This window comes from Mastomys coucha, unplaced genomic scaffold (assembly GCF_008632895.1).
Source record: "Mastomys coucha isolate ucsf_1 unplaced genomic scaffold, UCSF_Mcou_1 pScaffold22, whole genome shotgun sequence".
NCBI lineage: Eukaryota > Metazoa > Chordata > Mammalia > Rodentia > Muridae > Mastomys > Mastomys coucha.
Genome location: NW_022196905.1, coordinates 234,105,041 through 234,122,850, shown reverse-complemented (window position 1 = coordinate 234,122,850; position 17,810 = coordinate 234,105,041). Strand labels below are relative to the sequence as shown.

The 17,810-nt window shown below is 38.7% G+C and overlaps 1 protein-coding gene and 1 non-coding gene across 8 annotated transcripts in view; both read left to right on the top strand.

Annotated features, from left to right (window-relative positions):
• Cnot1 (CCR4-NOT transcription complex subunit 1) overlaps positions 1 to 17,810 on the top strand; it is a 98,044-nt gene that overhangs the window by 69,498 nt on the left and 10,736 nt on the right. For 4 of the 7 annotated variants that reach the window (XM_031340989.1, XM_031340987.1, XM_031340988.1 and 1 more), the window contains exons 25-40: positions 966 to 1,145; positions 2,489 to 2,605; positions 3,092 to 3,202; positions 3,509 to 3,586; positions 3,769 to 3,946; positions 4,943 to 5,073; positions 6,137 to 6,433; positions 7,135 to 7,275; positions 7,370 to 7,474; positions 8,355 to 8,474; positions 12,020 to 12,211; positions 12,606 to 12,748; positions 13,732 to 13,840; positions 13,931 to 14,100; positions 14,775 to 15,027; positions 17,466 to 17,714. In XM_031340989.1, the coding sequence (XP_031196849.1) occupies positions 966 to 1,145; positions 2,489 to 2,605; positions 3,092 to 3,202; positions 3,509 to 3,586; positions 3,769 to 3,946; positions 4,943 to 5,073; positions 6,137 to 6,433; positions 7,135 to 7,275; positions 7,370 to 7,474; positions 8,355 to 8,474; positions 12,020 to 12,211; positions 12,606 to 12,748; positions 13,732 to 13,840; positions 13,931 to 14,100; positions 14,775 to 15,027; positions 17,466 to 17,714 (2,574 nt within the window). The remainder of the gene's footprint in view (positions 1 to 965; positions 1,146 to 2,488; positions 2,606 to 3,091; positions 3,203 to 3,508; positions 3,587 to 3,768; positions 3,947 to 4,942; positions 5,074 to 6,136; positions 6,434 to 7,134; positions 7,276 to 7,369; positions 7,475 to 8,354; positions 8,475 to 12,019; positions 12,212 to 12,605; positions 12,749 to 13,731; positions 13,841 to 13,930; positions 14,101 to 14,774; positions 15,028 to 17,465; positions 17,715 to 17,810) is intronic. The other 3 variants (XM_031340991.1, XM_031340992.1, XM_031340990.1) reach the window with 1 other exon arrangement.
• Positions 1,981 to 2,116, top strand: LOC116071737. The gene has a single exon (XR_004111112.1). It is a non-coding gene; the product is annotated as a small nucleolar RNA SNORA46 (small nucleolar RNA).

Sequence of the window (17,810 nt, the reverse complement as noted above, 5' to 3'; positions counted from 1 at the left end):
CTCCCTCCCTCCCTCCCTTCCTTCCTTCCAAGGTCTCATTAACTAGCCTTGGCCAGCCTGGGACTCACTTTGTTAACCTGGATGGCCTCTAGATCTTGTCTACCTCCCAAGGGCTGGGATTAAAAGTATGCACCACCAGGCCAGGCAGTGGTGGCACATGCCTTTAATCCCAGCCCTTGGGAGGCAGAGGCAGGCGGATTTCTGAGTTCTAAGCCAAGACTGGTCTACAGAGTGAGTTCCAGGACAGCCAGGGCTACACAGAGAAACCCTGTCTCGAAAAAAACAAAAAAACAAACAAAAAAAAAGAAGTATGCACCACCATGCCTAACTTTGACTGAAAGTTTTGTTGTATGTTCCTCCAGAAACTATCTTAATTGCTTATTATACCCCATGAGCACTGTGAGGTAGATCTTTGCAAAGCATAAGGAAGGATGCTTGCCTCTTAAGGTAGTACTTTGAAATTACAGTGGTTTTTAGGCTGAGCATGGTGACACATGGTGAAATGGAGGCAGACGGGTTTCTGTGAGTTTGAGGCTAGCTTGGTCTATATTGTGAGTTCCAAGCCACCTGAGGCTACATAGAGACCCTGCCTTTTAAAAACATAACAAAACAAAACAAAAAATGGTAAGTAGGTTTTTCTGTAACTTTAGCATGTTGGGCCTTGTGGTGTAATTTCGTAATACTAGCACTTTAGGGGCTGAGGCTAGCACTTTAGGGGCTGAGGGAAAGATGAAAAGTTTAAGTGAGGTCAGCCTGAGCTTTTACATAGGAAAACCCTGCCTTTAAAAGATGGACATATATCGTCTGTTAAAATCTGAAGATTATTTGTTGTTAAAGTGTCAGGGGAAAGGCCAAGCCACATGCTATGTGTCATGATTCAGAGAACCTAGACTTTATTTTATCAGTTTTTTAATCTTTTTTATAAATACTAATTCTTTACTACTTTGTCATGTTTGATTGGCTAGGTTGAAGAGCTTAAAGAAACTGTGAAGGAAGAATTTATGCCTTGGGTTTCCCAGTATCTAGTTATGAAAAGAGTCAGTATTGAGCCAAACTTTCATAGCCTATATTCAAACTTTCTTGATACATTGAAGAATCCTGAATTTAACAAGATGGTTCTGAATGAAACCTACAGAAACATTAAAGTAAGAAGAGTTCTTATATTTCCTTCAGTAATTGCTTTCAGGTTGATCTTGGCAGGTGGTACTTGGGAAGGTTTGTGTTTTTCTTTGTGCTGTCTGTGTTAGATGTTCACGGAAAGTGCCATAGATTTTGTTTGGAATGGTAACTATTGCATCCCATGAACATTGTAAAATCATATTTGTGTGAGTGTCTACACATTCTTACACATGTATGTGCTCAGAGGACAGCTTTCAGGAGGTGGTTCTCAAACTTAGAATGTCAGAATGTCAGCTTGGTAACTGACACTTTTACTTGCTGAATCATCTCGCTGGACCAAGAATCTAATCATTTAGACATAAACCTATGTATTACTTAAGTATAGTCCCTCTTTAAATTTTGTTTTCATCCTTCCATTTATGGCTTCAGAATTCTACTTTCTGTTATATGTAACTGTACTCAGTATTTTTGTGGCATGCCATCTTGTTGACTTGTCATGTCTATGAGTGTGTGAGTGTGTGTGTGACCACTTCTTTTTTATCTCTTTGGAGATAGTTCTTTGCAACAAGTTCTCAGGTCTCTTTCCTGGTTTTTTAAGAAATGGTCTTAACGAAAATTCATTCTGCTGGTTGAATGTCAAGATACCTTGATTTAAGTCCTATTTGAAATAACTTTTGTTCTGGGATCCTATGTAGTATAAGGTCAAACTCTTATTATACTTGTTCCATAAAGTTCAACTATTTTATTTCTAAACTACCATTTTTTTATTTTTAAATATGAAACTTTGTAAAGAAACACACTGCAAAGCAGGTGGAGATGCGAGCCTTCATTTCTGAGTAACTTGGGAATGGCTTAGGAACTGGCACTATATTTAAACCTATGTATGGGAAATTTCCCCATTCTTGGTTACGCTGTAGTGCAAAAAGAATTCCTGGCTCCTTGTTGCACAGCTGACTCATGCTATTTTGCTGTTGCTTTATGGAGTTAAGGAACATGACTGTTCAGCTTTATTATCTTTTATAGGAAGGATTATTGTAGCCTTTGGAATTTCCCATGTAGTCTGAGGCAAATAATAACCATTCATTTGTTTACTTTCTCTGTCATGCTGGGGTTCTGATTCAGGGTCTTGTACATTGTAGATAATTATTCAGCTTAGTGAGCTCCTTAAAACATTTTCAAAGGAAAAATCAACAGTTTGCTAATGAACACAGTAAGATAATACCAACATAATACATGGGATAGATCTACTTTGGGTATATGCTTAAAGTTGATTACTTTTAGAAAGGCTAGTGAAACTCTCAAATATGAAATTGAGAATTTGTTTTATAAGCTTATTCACTTATATTTATAAATCCTGTATTAATTGCAGGTGCTGCTGACTTCTGATAAAGCTGCGGCCAATTTCTCAGATCGTTCTTTGCTGAAGAACTTGGGACATTGGTTAGGAATGATTACATTAGCTAAAAATAAACCCATCTTACACACGGTGAGTTTTAAGATGGATATATGTTTCGAACTTGGCTATAAGAAATGGTGCTTTTTTGTTTGTTTTGTTTGTTTGTTTTTGTTTTTCGAGACAGGGTTTCTCTTTGTAGCCCTGGCTGTCCTGGAACGCACTCTATAGACCAGGCTGGTCTCGATCTCAGAAATCCACCTGCCTCTGCCTCCTAAGTGCTGAGATTAAGGGCATGCACCACCACTGCCCGGCTAAGAAATGTTTTAATTGTCACTGGGATTTTGTAAGACTTTGACCATGTTTGTATTCTTAATTCTATGCTCATGGTCTCTTAGGCTCTTTTAGGATACAGAAAAGCCAGTGGGGCATGCCTTTTGTTAGGCAAGAATCAAATAATATATTTTGGAAAATGAGCTTTTAGTGAGATAACATCCTTAGGTTCTTATTTTATCTTTCCCAAGGACTTCTGGAACAGAAGAATATCAACTTCTCAAATTTTTTGTTTTAAAATTCTAGGACTTGGATGTGAAATCTTTGCTGTTAGAGGCTTACGTTAAAGGACAACAAGAGTTGCTTTATGTAGTGCCCTTTGTTGCCAAAGTTCTAGAGTCCAGCATTCGGAGTCTGGTGAGTAAATGTTATTCATGGTGAATTGGTGAGAAGTTGCTAACACAATTCCCAAGAGATCATAGCTTTATTCTCATGCACATAGAGCTAGTTCAATAAGTTCTCCTTAGTTGGTCCTAGATAATTAGAAATTAAGTTTGGTGAAGTTAAGAGACTGAATGTATCAGTTTTCAGCTTTGGTATTCTTCTAGAATGTGTTATATCTAAGAATGGGACTTTTGCCATGGTCATGTTTGTTTAATTGTTGAAATAATACAAAGTAAAGGTTTGATTTAGAGCTGGCTTAATATCATAGCTCTTCTTTAGGTTTTTAGACCACCAAACCCCTGGACAATGGCAATTATGAATGTATTGGCTGAGCTGCACCAGGAGCATGACTTAAAGGTAAAATAGTTGCCTCTCTTTCAGAGAATCCTGTGCCTTAAGATGACTTAATGTTGTAGTAAAGATAGACCAGTACAGGGGGTAGGCAGTGGGCATTGCATGATTGGATTATACTGTAGGATATATGATGGACAAAGCTCAAATTTTCTCTTTTACTCTAATTAAATGCTGGACTTATGCAGTTAAACTTGAAGTTTGAGATTGAGGTGCTCTGTAAGAACCTCGCATTAGACATAAATGAGCTCAAACCTGGAAACCTGTTGAAAGATAAAGATCGCTTGAAGAATTTAGATGAACAACTCTCTGCTCCAAAGAAAGATGTCAAACAGCCAGAAGAGCTTCCTGCCATCACAACAACAAGTAAGTGTAGAAGTCCCCTCAGAACCTTCTTGGATGGTACCACCCCAAATAAGCCAAGTAGCAACTATCCCACATTGTGTACCTTCTAATTATCAAGTATGAGTAACATCTAAGGGTAGTCTTCTTATTAGGTTGCATCACTATCTCTTAAAATAATTTTAAGCAAATATTAGTAAATGAATTGTTCTTATATCATAGCCTGGCTAGGGTATCTCCTAAGACATTTGAAGTATCACAAGTACTTGAATGACATAATGGTATGCAGTATTTCTTAAAATCCAAGGCTTGCCATTTAGGCATGCCTACAAGGAGAATATTATCTGATCCAGACAGTCAGGACTGGGTTAGGGGTACAGGGCTCTACTCTTGAGAGACTAAAGGCAGGGGGATTTTGTGTTTGAGGCCAACTTAAGCTACATGAGTTTGAACCAGCCTGGGACCCTGTTTAAAAACCAGTCTACAGACAGACAGACACACACACGTATACATACAGACATACAATACACACACACAGAGGCATGCGCACACTCATTAGTGAGACACACAGGCATACACACTCTCTGGTGATGGAAGGCTTGGCTTTGGTAATTGGATGTGGTTATATTAAATGTGAGGAATTGGTAGAATGTGCTACCAGCGTCCTACACCTCTTTCCACCATCCTTCTCTTGGTATCTGACAAATTCCAAGTGAGCCTGGTAAAGGCTGGGTTGAGGACATGTACCCATAACACTGCCAGATATTCAAAGTGTGGCCTGCCTAATACAGGATTATCCTGAAAATATTCCTGTGCCCCTAACACTGCCACTAACAGACATATACTTGGCTCATATTTCATACAATAGCAGAATTTCTTTTTCAGAATGGGAAAAATATGACATCAGCTACCCCTTCTCAAGAGTTGAGACACAGTTTAAATAGATAAGATCCATTTATTATCCAGCTAATTTTTGTGTACAGTCAGTAAATGTGCTCTTTTCTTTTACTTTACATGTAGCAACTTCTACAACACCAGCTACCAGTACTACGTGTACAGCCACAGTTCCACCACAGCCACAGTACAGCTACCATGACATCAATGTCTATTCTCTAGCAGGCCTGGCACCTCATATTACTTTAAACCCTACAGTGAGTAAAAGCCGTTGCTTCTCTTTTTAAAAGATTGACTTATGTGTTTTACCTGAATGCATGCCTGTGTACTACATGCTTGTTAGGTACTCAAGGTGACTGGAAAAGGACATCAGATCTCCTGAACTTGGAGTTACAGATGGTTATGAGTGAGCTACCATAGTGGTTCTGGGAATCAAATCCTGATCCCTCTGCAAGAGCAGGAAATGCTTAAATATTGGGCCATCTCTCCAACCCCAGAATTCTTTTCATTCTAGTTTCTGGCTGAAAGTTTTGGTTACTTTCCTGTTTACCAGCTTTCCCCTGGGGTTTTTTTTAAAGAAGTAGGGAGTCTATAATGTATATATTACAAATAGACAATTTTAAGCCATTCGGATTCCTATTTGTTCCTCTTAACCCTACCCCACAGTGATTTGATTATGCCAGCAATTAAAAGCACAATTTTAGATAATCCATACACAGGTCAAAAGATTCTTCTTAATGTATACTATAGTATTTTCCTTTTGCCTTCATTATCATGCTACTTTGGCTTGTTATTAAGCCATTTCTTTTGGCAGACCACAGTTTGTATATATAATTTTTAATCCAAAGTCTTTACATTTGTAATTTTTATTTTACATATATGTTTTGCCTGCATGCATGTATAAGCCACATGTGTACCTGAGGTGGTCAGACAGGGGCACCAGATCTCCTTGGAATGGAGATATGGATCATTGTGAAGCCACCATGTGAGTGCTGGGAACCATATCCCAGAGACTCCGAGAGAAGAGCAAGTGTTTCTCACCAGCGAGTCATCTTCTGATACTGCCTTTCTAATGATTAATTTAGCCATAACTTTAACATAGAAAGCGGCATGTCTATAAGCAAGTACTATGTGTTTAATGAGCAGTTTGCCTGTTAAAGGGGATTAAAAAGATAAAAACAGATCCCAGGTTATACTGAGTTCTTTTTTTCCTAGCTTGCTTCCTGGGAGTTTTGTTAGTTTTATATGAACTCTGTGGGTTCTATAGCATTGAAGGAATGCCAGAGTCAGATGTGATTTGTGCCTTTCTCCTCCTTCTAGATCCCTTTATTTCAAGCTCATCCACAGTTGAAGCAATGCGTGCGGCAAGCAATTGAACGAGCTGTCCAGGAACTAGTGCATCCTGTGGTGGATCGGTCAATTAAGATTGCTATGACTACGTGTGAACAGATAGTCAGAAAGGACTTTGCCCTGGATTCTGAGGAATCTAGAATGAGAATAGCCGCTCATCACATGATGCGGAACTTGACAGCTGGGATGGCTATGATTACTTGCAGGGAACCTTTACTGATGAGCATATCTACCAACCTAAAAAACAGTTTTGCCTCAGCCCTTCGTGTAAGTAGACTATTTTGTGTACTATAAAATGTATTACTGGTCTGTAAGAGTTTGGGGCTGTGCTACTGAATATTATTTATTACTACTTGATCCTTGATCCTAAGACAACCCGTGTGTGTGTGTGTGTGTGTGTGTGTGTGTGTGTGTGTGTGTCGGCAAACTCCATAGCACTGAAAGACACGTTAAGCTCCTGGTGTCTTTTAGATTCTAAGTTGTGTTAAGGCAGAGTGTTACATTTGCTTCTTTTGTATGTAGTTTTGTGCTTAGTGCTATTTGTCAGCTACTCATCCGTACCCAAGGATTTTCTTAGAGAAGCAAAGATTTTTTTAGTTTGGAGCCAGGATCTCAAATATAGATTGAATTTAGATTTAGTTGTATCATAATAAAAAATGATGATTTAAAGTGACTTTGTATATACAGTCACTTCACTTTATCTCCTCAAGTAACTTTTCTTTAAGTTGTGAGTTTCAGATTTAAGAGTTCTTGCTGCATAACAGTTAACATATTGTTCAGTATGTTCACCACAACCTGGTGAAATGTTTAAAGGTATTTTCATCTTATATGTGAAGGAATTATGAATATTTGCAGGTAACAGCTTGTATGTAGATAGAACCAGAAAATGGAATGGCCTGTTGACCATATTGCATTTCCTATTGTACATTTTAAAATTGTTCTTTTCTTTTGTCTTATGTTCTCAATAGACTGCATCCCCACAGCAAAGGGAGATGATGGACCAGGCCGCTGCTCAGTTAGCTCAGGACAATTGTGAATTAGCTTGTTGTTTTATTCAGAAAACTGCAGTGGAGAAAGCAGGCCCTGAGATGGACAAGAGATTGGCAACTGTAAGTGTTTAGCATGTATCTGTAATGTTGTGTGTTTTTTTGAACTGAGGAAGGGTCTTATAACAAGAACCTCAGTGACTTTTTTTATTCGTAGGAATTTGAGCTGAGGAAACATGCTCGGCAAGAAGGACGTAGATACTGTGATCCTGTTGTGTTAACGTATCAAGCAGAACGGATGCCAGAGCAGATCAGGCTCAAAGTGAGAATTGAGGCTCTTGCCTCCTTGCTTCTCCATTGCCTTCTCTGTGTTACTGTTGTAGGAACCCCTCTAAGGACTATGGGAGTGTCTCTAAATGCTGCTGCTGAAGAAAGTGTCTCTAGTAGCATTTCAGTTTAAAATTTTTTAGAGCAAGTATAGAAAGTCTTAGCCCTACAGTAGCTCAGTTTTGGTATAAAAGAATTTATGTACTACTTAAGTTCTGTTTTCCCAAGTTGACTTTGACTTTTCATATTTTCTGATATTTATTTTTTTATTGATAACTCTTTATTGATCCCAACAAGATTTCGAGGGTCTGATACTATTTACCAGCATCAAGGGAGAATTTCATAGCAGTCTCTTTTGAGACATTTCCTAGTGATTATTGTTTAGACAAGGCTTCCATATAGACCAGACTGCCTCAGACTTAAATCATCTGGTTTCTACTTCCCAAGTGCTGGTCTGCATTGCAGACTGCTGCTATAGGGACTCTAGTAAGGAATTATTAATGACTGTAAGTGACACTGACTCTAACAGAAAAATGAGAAAACCTCTTCTGTGGTCTGTTGGCATGCATGCTGGCATATTAACTGTTCTATCAGAATTCTGTGCAAGCTTAGCACTTGCAAAATACGTTTTAGTTGGGTATTGTGGCAGGAGGTCTTGTGGGGGTGGGGCCCAAGGATCTTTGAGTTTGAGGCCAGCCTGGTCTAGTGAGTTCTAGTATCAGAGAGGGAGAGGGAGGAGGGGATGGATGGAGCAAGATTCCATCTCAACCCTTTCACCTCAAAATATTATAATAACAACAACAACAACAACAATAATAATGTTTCTTTTGATTGTGAAGTGAATTCTACCCAAAAAAAGGTTTTCTTCTTTTTAGGTTGGTGGTGTGGACCCAAAGCAGCTAGCTGTCTATGAAGAGTTTGCACGAAATGTGCCTGGCTTCTTACCTACAAATGACTTAAGTCAGCCTACAGGGTTTTTAGCTCAGCCCATGAAGGTAAATACCTCACTTGGATTAATTTTTTTTGTGTGTTATGAAATATAACTTAATAATGCATTGGTTTCTGCTTGGGAGTTTGTTACTGGGTAGGGAATGGAAGCCATTAGGTTACAGATCATCTTTGTTAGATGAGCATGGCAGGCAGTGTAGTGAGCCCTGGCCTTAGCTTGACTACTGTTTAGTTCAAGGGAACTTAATTCTTGACTTCTTTTATATTCTCTGTTGTATTTATTTAAATAGTTTATTTAATCTAGTTTATACGTAAATTTAATCAAAGGGAGAGTTTCTAAGATTGTGCAAGACATTTAATTGAAGTTAACAATACAAGGAAAACATTTTCCCACAAACCACTTGAGTTGTTGACCTGTTGCCCGCTTTCCTTTTGTTGATTTTCTTTTAGAAGAAAATGATATAAAGTGCCTTTATTGAATATGTATTATTTTCTGAAGGCTCTCATCTCTCTCTGGTTTTTCGAGACAGGGTTTCTCTGTGTTGTCCTGGCTGGGCTCTCATCTCTTAAAAATAATTTTAAGGTTTATTTTTTTTATTAATTTCATCTCTATTATACCCCCATTTATCCATCTCCAGTTCCCTGGAGTCCCAGGAAAGAGAAAATTATAAATTGTTCTCTGATTTCCACATAGGCATCCATACTCTCACACACCAAAAAAAAAAACCTGTTGAATTTAATCAGGGTAGCCTGCATCTATGTGGGTATAGGTGGGGTTTTTACTGGATCCTAGCAGCTAACATCAGCTACACCCCTCTCATCTGCCTCTTAAATTATTTGTACCCTTGTTTAAATATTCCCTGAGCCCTGGAAGAAGTGATACACATGCCCTTGTTCAGGGTTGAAGTCAGTAGTTACTCATTCTCAGCCTCTTAACCAGTCTTCACTGGTAACCATTGGAAAACAAGCTTTTGCAATGCAGGTTGAGAGGAGTATTACTTTTAAGAGTATAGAGATGAATATTTAGAAGACAGTTTGACAACATGTCCACTTAGCGAAACAAAAGTAGTGATTTCCTTCTCTCACCACCAGAGTCTATGACCTTCCCAGCCACAGGCTTTTAGCCAGTTTTATATTATCAGGTATGAATTCCCTCCTGAGACTCGTTTCAGCCAGAAGGTGGCAGATTATCCCCATGTTGATGCCACTATTGTACCAGTAGGCATATATTTACCTGACAGATTTGTATTGTAGCTTACATGGCTCATTGCTGAGTAGGGCCATAGATAACTAACTCCCCAGCAGCCTACAGAGTAAATGCTAAGAAAACTACCTAGCAGAGAGGAAGCTTATAGCTCATTTCTAGCTTGATTTATTTATTTATTTATTTATTTATTTATTTATTTCCTTTCCTACAACCATTGTGGTTGCATCTGCTTCTAGTTGGCAGCTGTGAGTAATTGCAGTAGCCTCTTCTGTTTTGAGGGGCTCTGAGTCTTCCCTGGACAACATCCTGTAGGGAAGTATCCAATGTTAATTTTGGTAACTAGGGTATCATTTACTAATGTTTAACACTACCCATTCAGTCTCAGTATTTCCCCTCCTGTCACCTTCTAAATGTGTATACACAAATAAGTTTTGTTTGCTTGTTTTTGTTTGTGTGTATATGTGTTTTTGTTTTTATATATATATTTGAGATTGGGTTTCGTAGAGCCAATTTTGAACTCTGTAGACTCATTTTGAACTTTGTAGCCAAGGGTGACTTTGCCCTTCTGATCTTCTGCCCCCACCTCCCTAGTGTTAGAATTACAAATATACACCACTGCACTTGGTTTATGAAGTCTTGAAGATTGAACCTTGTGTATGGTAAATAAGCACACTACCCATTAAACTACATCTTCAGGTTTTTTTGTTTGTTTGTTTTTTTAATTATTAGTTTACAAATTAGTGACACCCCACCCCCACCAGGGTGGCATGTAGCCCTGACTGTCCTGGAATTCTCAGTTCTGCCTCCATGTGCTGGAATTAAAAGCGTATGCCACTATGCCCAGCAAAAGTAGAGAGTTTAAAGATCTTTGAATCCTTTTAGATAAGCACTGCCTCACCACAATTTTTTGGAGCAACAGGTTCAATTATATTGAGGCTTGCCTTGAGCTAGAGTTCATCATTTCTTTCTTTCTTTCTTTCTTTCTTTCTTTTTTTAATTTTTATTTATTATATGTAAGTACACTGTAGCTGTCTTCAGACACACCAGAAGAGGGCGTCAGATCTCATTATGGATGGTTGTAAGCCACCATGTGGTTGCTGGGATTTGAACTCAGGACCTTTAGAAGAGCAGTCAGTGCTCTTAACTGCTGAGTCATCTCTCCAGCCCCATTTCTTTATATATATATATATATATATATACACACACACACACACACACACACACACACACACACACACACCTTATACTTCATGCATGCACAGTTAATGCTCAGTGGCTTATAGTGGTTTCTTCTTTATAACCATGGCAAACTTCAAGTTGTTGGAGTAACACATAGGGAAAAAAAGCTGTTTTAGAGTCACACATTTCATGTAGTGGTTCTTTCAAATAACCCCCTGAATTTCCTCATTTATTGTTCTGGGATTCACCCAGGGTCTTGGATATGATAACTGAACACTCTGCTGCTGAGCTACACCCAAACTTTTATAGTACTTCTGCTTACCCCAGAGTATGGATATGATCTTGTTTGTTCATTCATCAAGTGTGTGTGCATGTGTGGTAGACAAAGGACTGTGTTGTTCTCATCTGTCATCATTTTTCACTCCTATGTACCCCAGGCTAACTGTTCTGTGTGCTTCCATGAGTCCTCCTTCATCCATTTTCCAAATTACTGTTAGAATACGATTACAGGCACATGCCTCCACACTCATCCTTACTGTGTTCTAGAGATGTGAACTCAGGTCTTTATGGTTAGAGTGTAAGCTCTTAACCCACTGAGCTATCTTTCCAGGCCAGTAACAGATTTTTGATAGGAAAAGCATAGGGCCATGTGTGGCAGTGCATGCTTTAATCCCAGTCAGTACCCAGAAGGCAGAAGCAGGCAGATCTCTGAGTTACATGCTAGTCTGGTCTACAGAGCTGGCTCCAGGACAGCCAGGGCTACACAAAGAAAGAAATGCTGTTTAAAAAGCCAAAAAAAAGGGGAAGTACAGAAGTGATGTGTTTTTCTTAACAGTCATGCTTTAACATTTGGTGGAAGTATTATATTTGAAACTTAACACACTTTGTTAAGTTGCAGAAGGCTTTATGGACGGCACACGTGCAGTGCTCAGTCTTTTGCATTGTTCATATTATGCTCTCTGATCATAGAATTGGTGGTAGCAGGCCTCTTAAACATGTCTGTCCTGGCTGTGCATTACACCCACTTAATAATACTAAGACTGAATAGCTCAAAAGGCAGGTATAGAAGAGAGCTTGCATATGTGAATGAAAACAATAAGCTAAAGCAATATGCCAAGGACTGATTTCTATTTGATCGGTGCATTGTGCCAGTAAACAACCTTAAAAATGTTTGCTTCTCTCTGGCTATTTATTTTTCTAAAACAGCAAGCTTGGGCAACAGATGATGTAGCGCAGATTTATGATAAGTGTATTACAGAACTGGAGCAGCACCTACATGCCATTCCACCAACTTTGGCCATGAATCCTCAAGCCCAGGCTCTCCGAAGTCTTTTAGAGGTTGTAGTGTTGTCTCGGAATTCTCGGGACGCGATAGCTGCTCTTGGATTGCTGCAGAAGGTTGGTTCTTAAGCTATTGTTTGTAGAAAGGACTTGGGGTCTGTAATGGAATCTGTCTATTTAGAATTACATTTTAAAAATTAATACAAACCAAAAAAAATTAATGCAAACCTAGTATTGTTGACCCCCAACCCCACCCCCTTCTGTAGAATGTGCTTATAGCAGTTAGAAGTAGTAAGGTGGATGCTACATCTTTTCCATATGGTACTATTTTCTTGGAGCTATGATGAATGGGGAAACTGTTAGAAGACTTAAAATGGCTTAAAATACTAGAGAGTAGAGATAAGAATTTTGAAGCTTCAGAAATTATGTAGTCCTTTGTGTTTGATTTCCAGCTCTAATAGTTGGGTTGAATGTTGTATTTTACACACTTGTGAATCCTTTGTGTTCATAGGCTGTAGAGGGCTTATTAGATGCCACAAGTGGTGCTGATGCTGACTTACTGCTGCGATACAGGGAATGCCACCTGTTGGTACTGAAAGCTCTGCAGGATGGCAGGGCATATGGATCTCCATGGTGCAACAAACAAATCACAAGGTAGGTGGCCTTAGAACTAGTCATTACTGCACTAGCTTCATAATTATTTTAGATTTCTGAAGTGTATGTACATAAATATTATGCATGTGTGGTTTTCATTGCATGTGTGTATGTGTACTATGTGTGTGTATCTGGTGCCTGCAGAGGAAAGGAGAGGACATGTGAGCCCCTGAAACTGGAATTAGGATGATCGTGAACTACCATGTGGGTTGGGTGCAGGAACGTGAACCTGGATCTTTTGCAAAAACAAAAAATGTGCCACTGAGCCATCTCTTTAGCCCCATGGACTAGAGTTTGTCTTACTTTATTTATTTCTAGATGTTTTTCTTCTGCCTACAAGATAAATGGGGGCTTTGAAATCCTTGATTCAAAGGGGTAAGAATTGTTGAGTGGTTCTGACACATGCCTTTGAGGAGTAAACTTTAGATCATTTGTTTTCATGATTTCACATTCATAGTAGCATTCATAGTAAACAATTTAGTGTCTTGAATGAAATGCAAAGTTTAGGCTTTTTTAACATTAGGCAAATCTCTTCTACTAGCTAGGACTGTATTGGTATTGTATTTGTATTGTTGTAAGGGTGCGTGGACCTCATGTATGCTAAGCCTAGGTGGTACTTGAATATCCCTAGCCTGCCTTTTTTTTTTTTTTTTTAAAAAAACAATACTATTTTGTTTTTGTTTTGTTTACAGTTGTCTTTTTAAGACATCTTTGTATAGAGCACATAGCTAATATGGTTAGTAAGGTTAATAAAATGCCTGGCCTGGAAAGATGGCTTGGCATTTAAGGGCACTGACTGCTCTTACAGATGACCTGGATTCAAATCCCAGTATCCATCCACATGGCAGCTCACAACTGTTTGTAACTCCCAAGATCTGACACTCTCACATAGCCATACATGGAGACAAAATACCAATGCACATAAAATAAAGGTAAATACATTAAAATGAGAGAGATTAAAAAAAAATTGCCTTTTTTTTTAGGTGCCTAATTGAATGTCGAGATGAATATAAATATAATGTGGAGGCTGTGGAATTGTTAATTCGAAATCATTTGGTTAACATGCAGCAGTATGATCTTCATCTTGCTCAGGTATGGAAGAAATTTAACTTGAGTGGATTAAAGGATTCAGGAAGTGCTTTTTTTTTTTTTTTTAATCTCTTGAATTTGCTATGTTGCCAGTCGATGGAGAATGGCTTGAACTACATGGCCGTGGCGTTTGCTATGCAACTGGTAAAAATTCTTCTGGTGGATGAAAGGAGTGTTGCCCATATTACTGAGGCAGATCTGTTCCATACCATTGAAACCCTCATGAGAATTAATGCTCATTCCAGAGGCAATGCTCCAGAAGGGTAAGAATGAAATGCTCTGCTCTCCTGTGCAATCAGCAGTCTCTTAAGAGCTTCAGAAATTAGATACACACTAGCATAACTTGTGACTTTGTAACTTTTTAAACCTATAATGTAATTTTAGGTTGGCCCATTATTGGCCTGAAAGTGTGAACTCTTAATCCGCTGCCTTCCTGATAGAGAGCTGTACATACAGTGACTGTGGAGTTGGCAGCAGAAGTCTGTCTTGAACATTGGCTCTGTTAGGCTGGAGATAAACCTTAGGCAGTGAAGTGCTTTCAGGATCCTTAGAAAGCCCAAGTCCTAAACCACCAGTGTATTGATAAAAACTTGTAATGCCAGTGCTGAGTTAGGGACAGGTGGCAGAGGCTAATCAGCAAGCCCTAGGTCCCAGTGAGAGACTTCCTCAGGAAACAAAGTGGATGAATCCTTGGAAATAATACCCAAGGTTGTCCTCTGGCTTCCATAAGCATGTGTAAGACATTCCTATGTGTACAACAGGAATGTACACAGCACAAAACAAAAGTGAGTGTAGCTGTGCATATTAGTAATCTCAGCACTGGGGAGGCAGAGACAAGCTCAGTGACCAGCCAGCCTATTCTGCCTGAGTTTCTCAAGTTCTGATAAATAAACAAATGTGGTTTAACTCATTTTTCACTCTGGATTTATCATACTAGATTGCCCCAGCTGATGGAAGTGGTGAGATCCAACTATGAAGCAATGATTGATCGTGCTCATGGAGGCCCTAACTTTATGATGCATTCTGGGATCTCTCAAGCCTCAGAATATGATGACCCTCCAGGCCTGAGGGAGAAGGCAGAGTATCTTCTGAGGGAATGGGTGAATCTCTACCATTCAGCAGCAGCTGGCCGTGACAGTACCAAAGCATTCTCTGCGTTTGTTGGACAGGTAGAGCTTTTGGAAAGAAAGGTGCTTTTTATTCAACATAAGTAGGGTGTGATTACTCCAATATTAAACTTTAGTATTGTATACTTGTGGTCAGAATTACCTCCATACTCATGCAGACCAAAAATCCTACCACCATGCTTTGTTAAACTAATGTGGCCTACTTTTTTCCTCACTATTGATGACAGCTACTGTTGATTCAGCATTCCTACTTCTATAGTCTTGCTCAGCCTATTCCAGTTGTCCTGGCTACAAGCTGTAGTGGGTCAGAAAATGATAATGAAGCTACAACATACAGTTTGACTAAAATAGTCACTAGTGATGAAGTAAAATGCTAATACATTACAATTTTAGGATATCACATTTTAACAACACTACCATACAATAAATCCCTGTTTAGTGGTAGAATTTTTTTTTTTTGTCTCATATGAATTCTGACACAGTTTAAGTGTTTCAGAAATTGAGCTGCTTTTTAAAAATCAGGCTTACTAAAGTGTCTTAGTCACTGTTGTATTGCTTTGAAAAGACACCATGACCAAGGCAACTCTTATAAAAGAAAGTATTTAATTCAGGCCTTGTTTGCAGTTTTCAGAGCATAGTGAAATCTGTGGCATTGGAGTAGCTGAGAGCTACATCCTAATTCACAAGCACAGATAGACAGACAGGGGGCAACAGAGACAGACTGGATCTGGCGTATGCTTTTTGAAAACCTCCGATGACACTTTCTTCAAGGTCACACCTACTAGTAGGCCACACATAATTTTTCTCAAATAGTGCCATTCCCCAGTGCCTAAGCATTCAAATATTTGAGTCTATGGGAACCATTTTTATTCAGACCACCACACCAAGTATAAATAGTTTTAGTGGACCAGAGAGATGACTTGCCAGCTGAGAGCACATGCTTGGTACTGTTTTTGCTGAGGACTGAGTTTGGTTCCCAATGCCTACAGTGGGCAGCTCACTGACTTGAGCTTCAGGGATATCCTACACATCTGATGTTGGCAAATGCCTGATCTCATGTGCATATATGTGCACCATTGAACACAATCACACACTAACAAGCATGCATGGGAATTTAATTGTAATTAAAAATAAACCTTATAAAAATAAGTAGTTACAGAATAAACTGGAAATAATAGTCATAGTCCATTTTGTTTCTTATCATCACTGGCTGTTTTCAGTGACATGAGGAAAAAAGGAAAAATTAGAGTTATAATTGTAATAGAACTTGTCAAGATTAGTACTGTCTTGAACTGGCCTTAATTCCTTTAATAAAACAGTTACAGTACTTGTTCAGTCAGCTATAAAGCCTGACTGTTGTATTTTTTCATTTGTTCAAATTGACACCAAAAGATACTTGTTTTTCTAAAGAATGGCTGATCTGTTTTTAAATGCTTGACAATTGAATGTAGGTGGATCTGTTAAGAATTGGATTTACTTTTCAACATAAGTGACAACTTGTAAATTATGCTATATAAATTTCTCTGGTAAAAGAATCCAGGAAGTCATAACATAACTCAAGTGGAAAAGTTATCATCCATATTTATAGTCTGACTTCTCATTCCATTGGCAGAAATGCAAATGCGTGGGTTTTGTGGCATTGCCTGTCGTGGGTATGGATGTGGTACCTGCCTAGCTCCTCTTCATTTGCTTTTACTCATTTCTCTTGGGGAGATGGTGCAGTATGCTTTACTGGTCCCTTATCGGGAATTTATTTTTTACTTCTAGCACTTTGTCATAGCACACATTCCTCTCAAGCTTCATGTTTCAATGTGGAATAAGATCCTTTTGCTGGCCTTTTGCCTTGGCTTGGGTACATTGTTTGTGTAATTCAAACCTTTACCTGTATTGTTATCAAGATAGTTAAATTGTTTAAAAATTTCCAAGATGACTTTGTTTTCCCCTTCTTAAGATGGGTTAGTAAGAGCTGACCCCTTTCCTCTGCTGCTTTAATGTTTTAATGTTACTTCCCTGTTGCTGTCTCTTTTGAGACAGTGTTGCTATGTACCAATGCCTGACCTGGAACTAGCCTTTTCTACTAATTGTAACAGTATAAAAGATTATTACAGTTAAGTGACATAATAGTGGGAACTTATTAAATTAATGATTTTTCTGCAGATAGCTGGAGTTTCACAAACGCTGCCATTGGTTAAATAAGAAGGCACCTGTGAAGAGAATTTCTGGAAGTTAGCTTTATTAATATAATTTCCCAAACTATAGAAGTCTTTTTATTTAATGTTAATAATATCTCCTTGTCAGCTTCAATCTTCTCTATAAATTAAAACTGAGAGGACCTCTGCGATGGCTCCTTAATAACAGGGAAATCATTTTCCTAGTGACATCCTTTCAGAGTAAGAATTAAAAATGGGTATAAACTAGAGTTTTGCCTTTGAAAGCTAACTGTATATAAAGTTGATTTTTGAGGATGGTCTCACCATGTTGATTGATTGCTCCCACTGTAGATGCACCAACAAGGAATACTTAAAACTGATGACCTCATAACAAGGTTTTTTCGTCTTTGCACTGAAATGTGTGTTGAAATCAGTTACCGTGCTCAGGCGGAGCAGCAGCACAATCCTGCGGCTAACCCCACCATGATCCGTGCCAAGTGCTACCACAACCTGGATGCCTTTGTCCGCCTCATTGCACTGTTAGTGAAGCACTCTGGGGAGGCCACCAACACTGTCACAAAGATCAACCTGCTCAATAAGGTCTGGAATCCTTTCTTGACTTGTAGATTATTTTTTTTTTTAAAGATTTATTTATTTATTATATGTAAGTACACTGTAGCTGTCTTCAGACACACC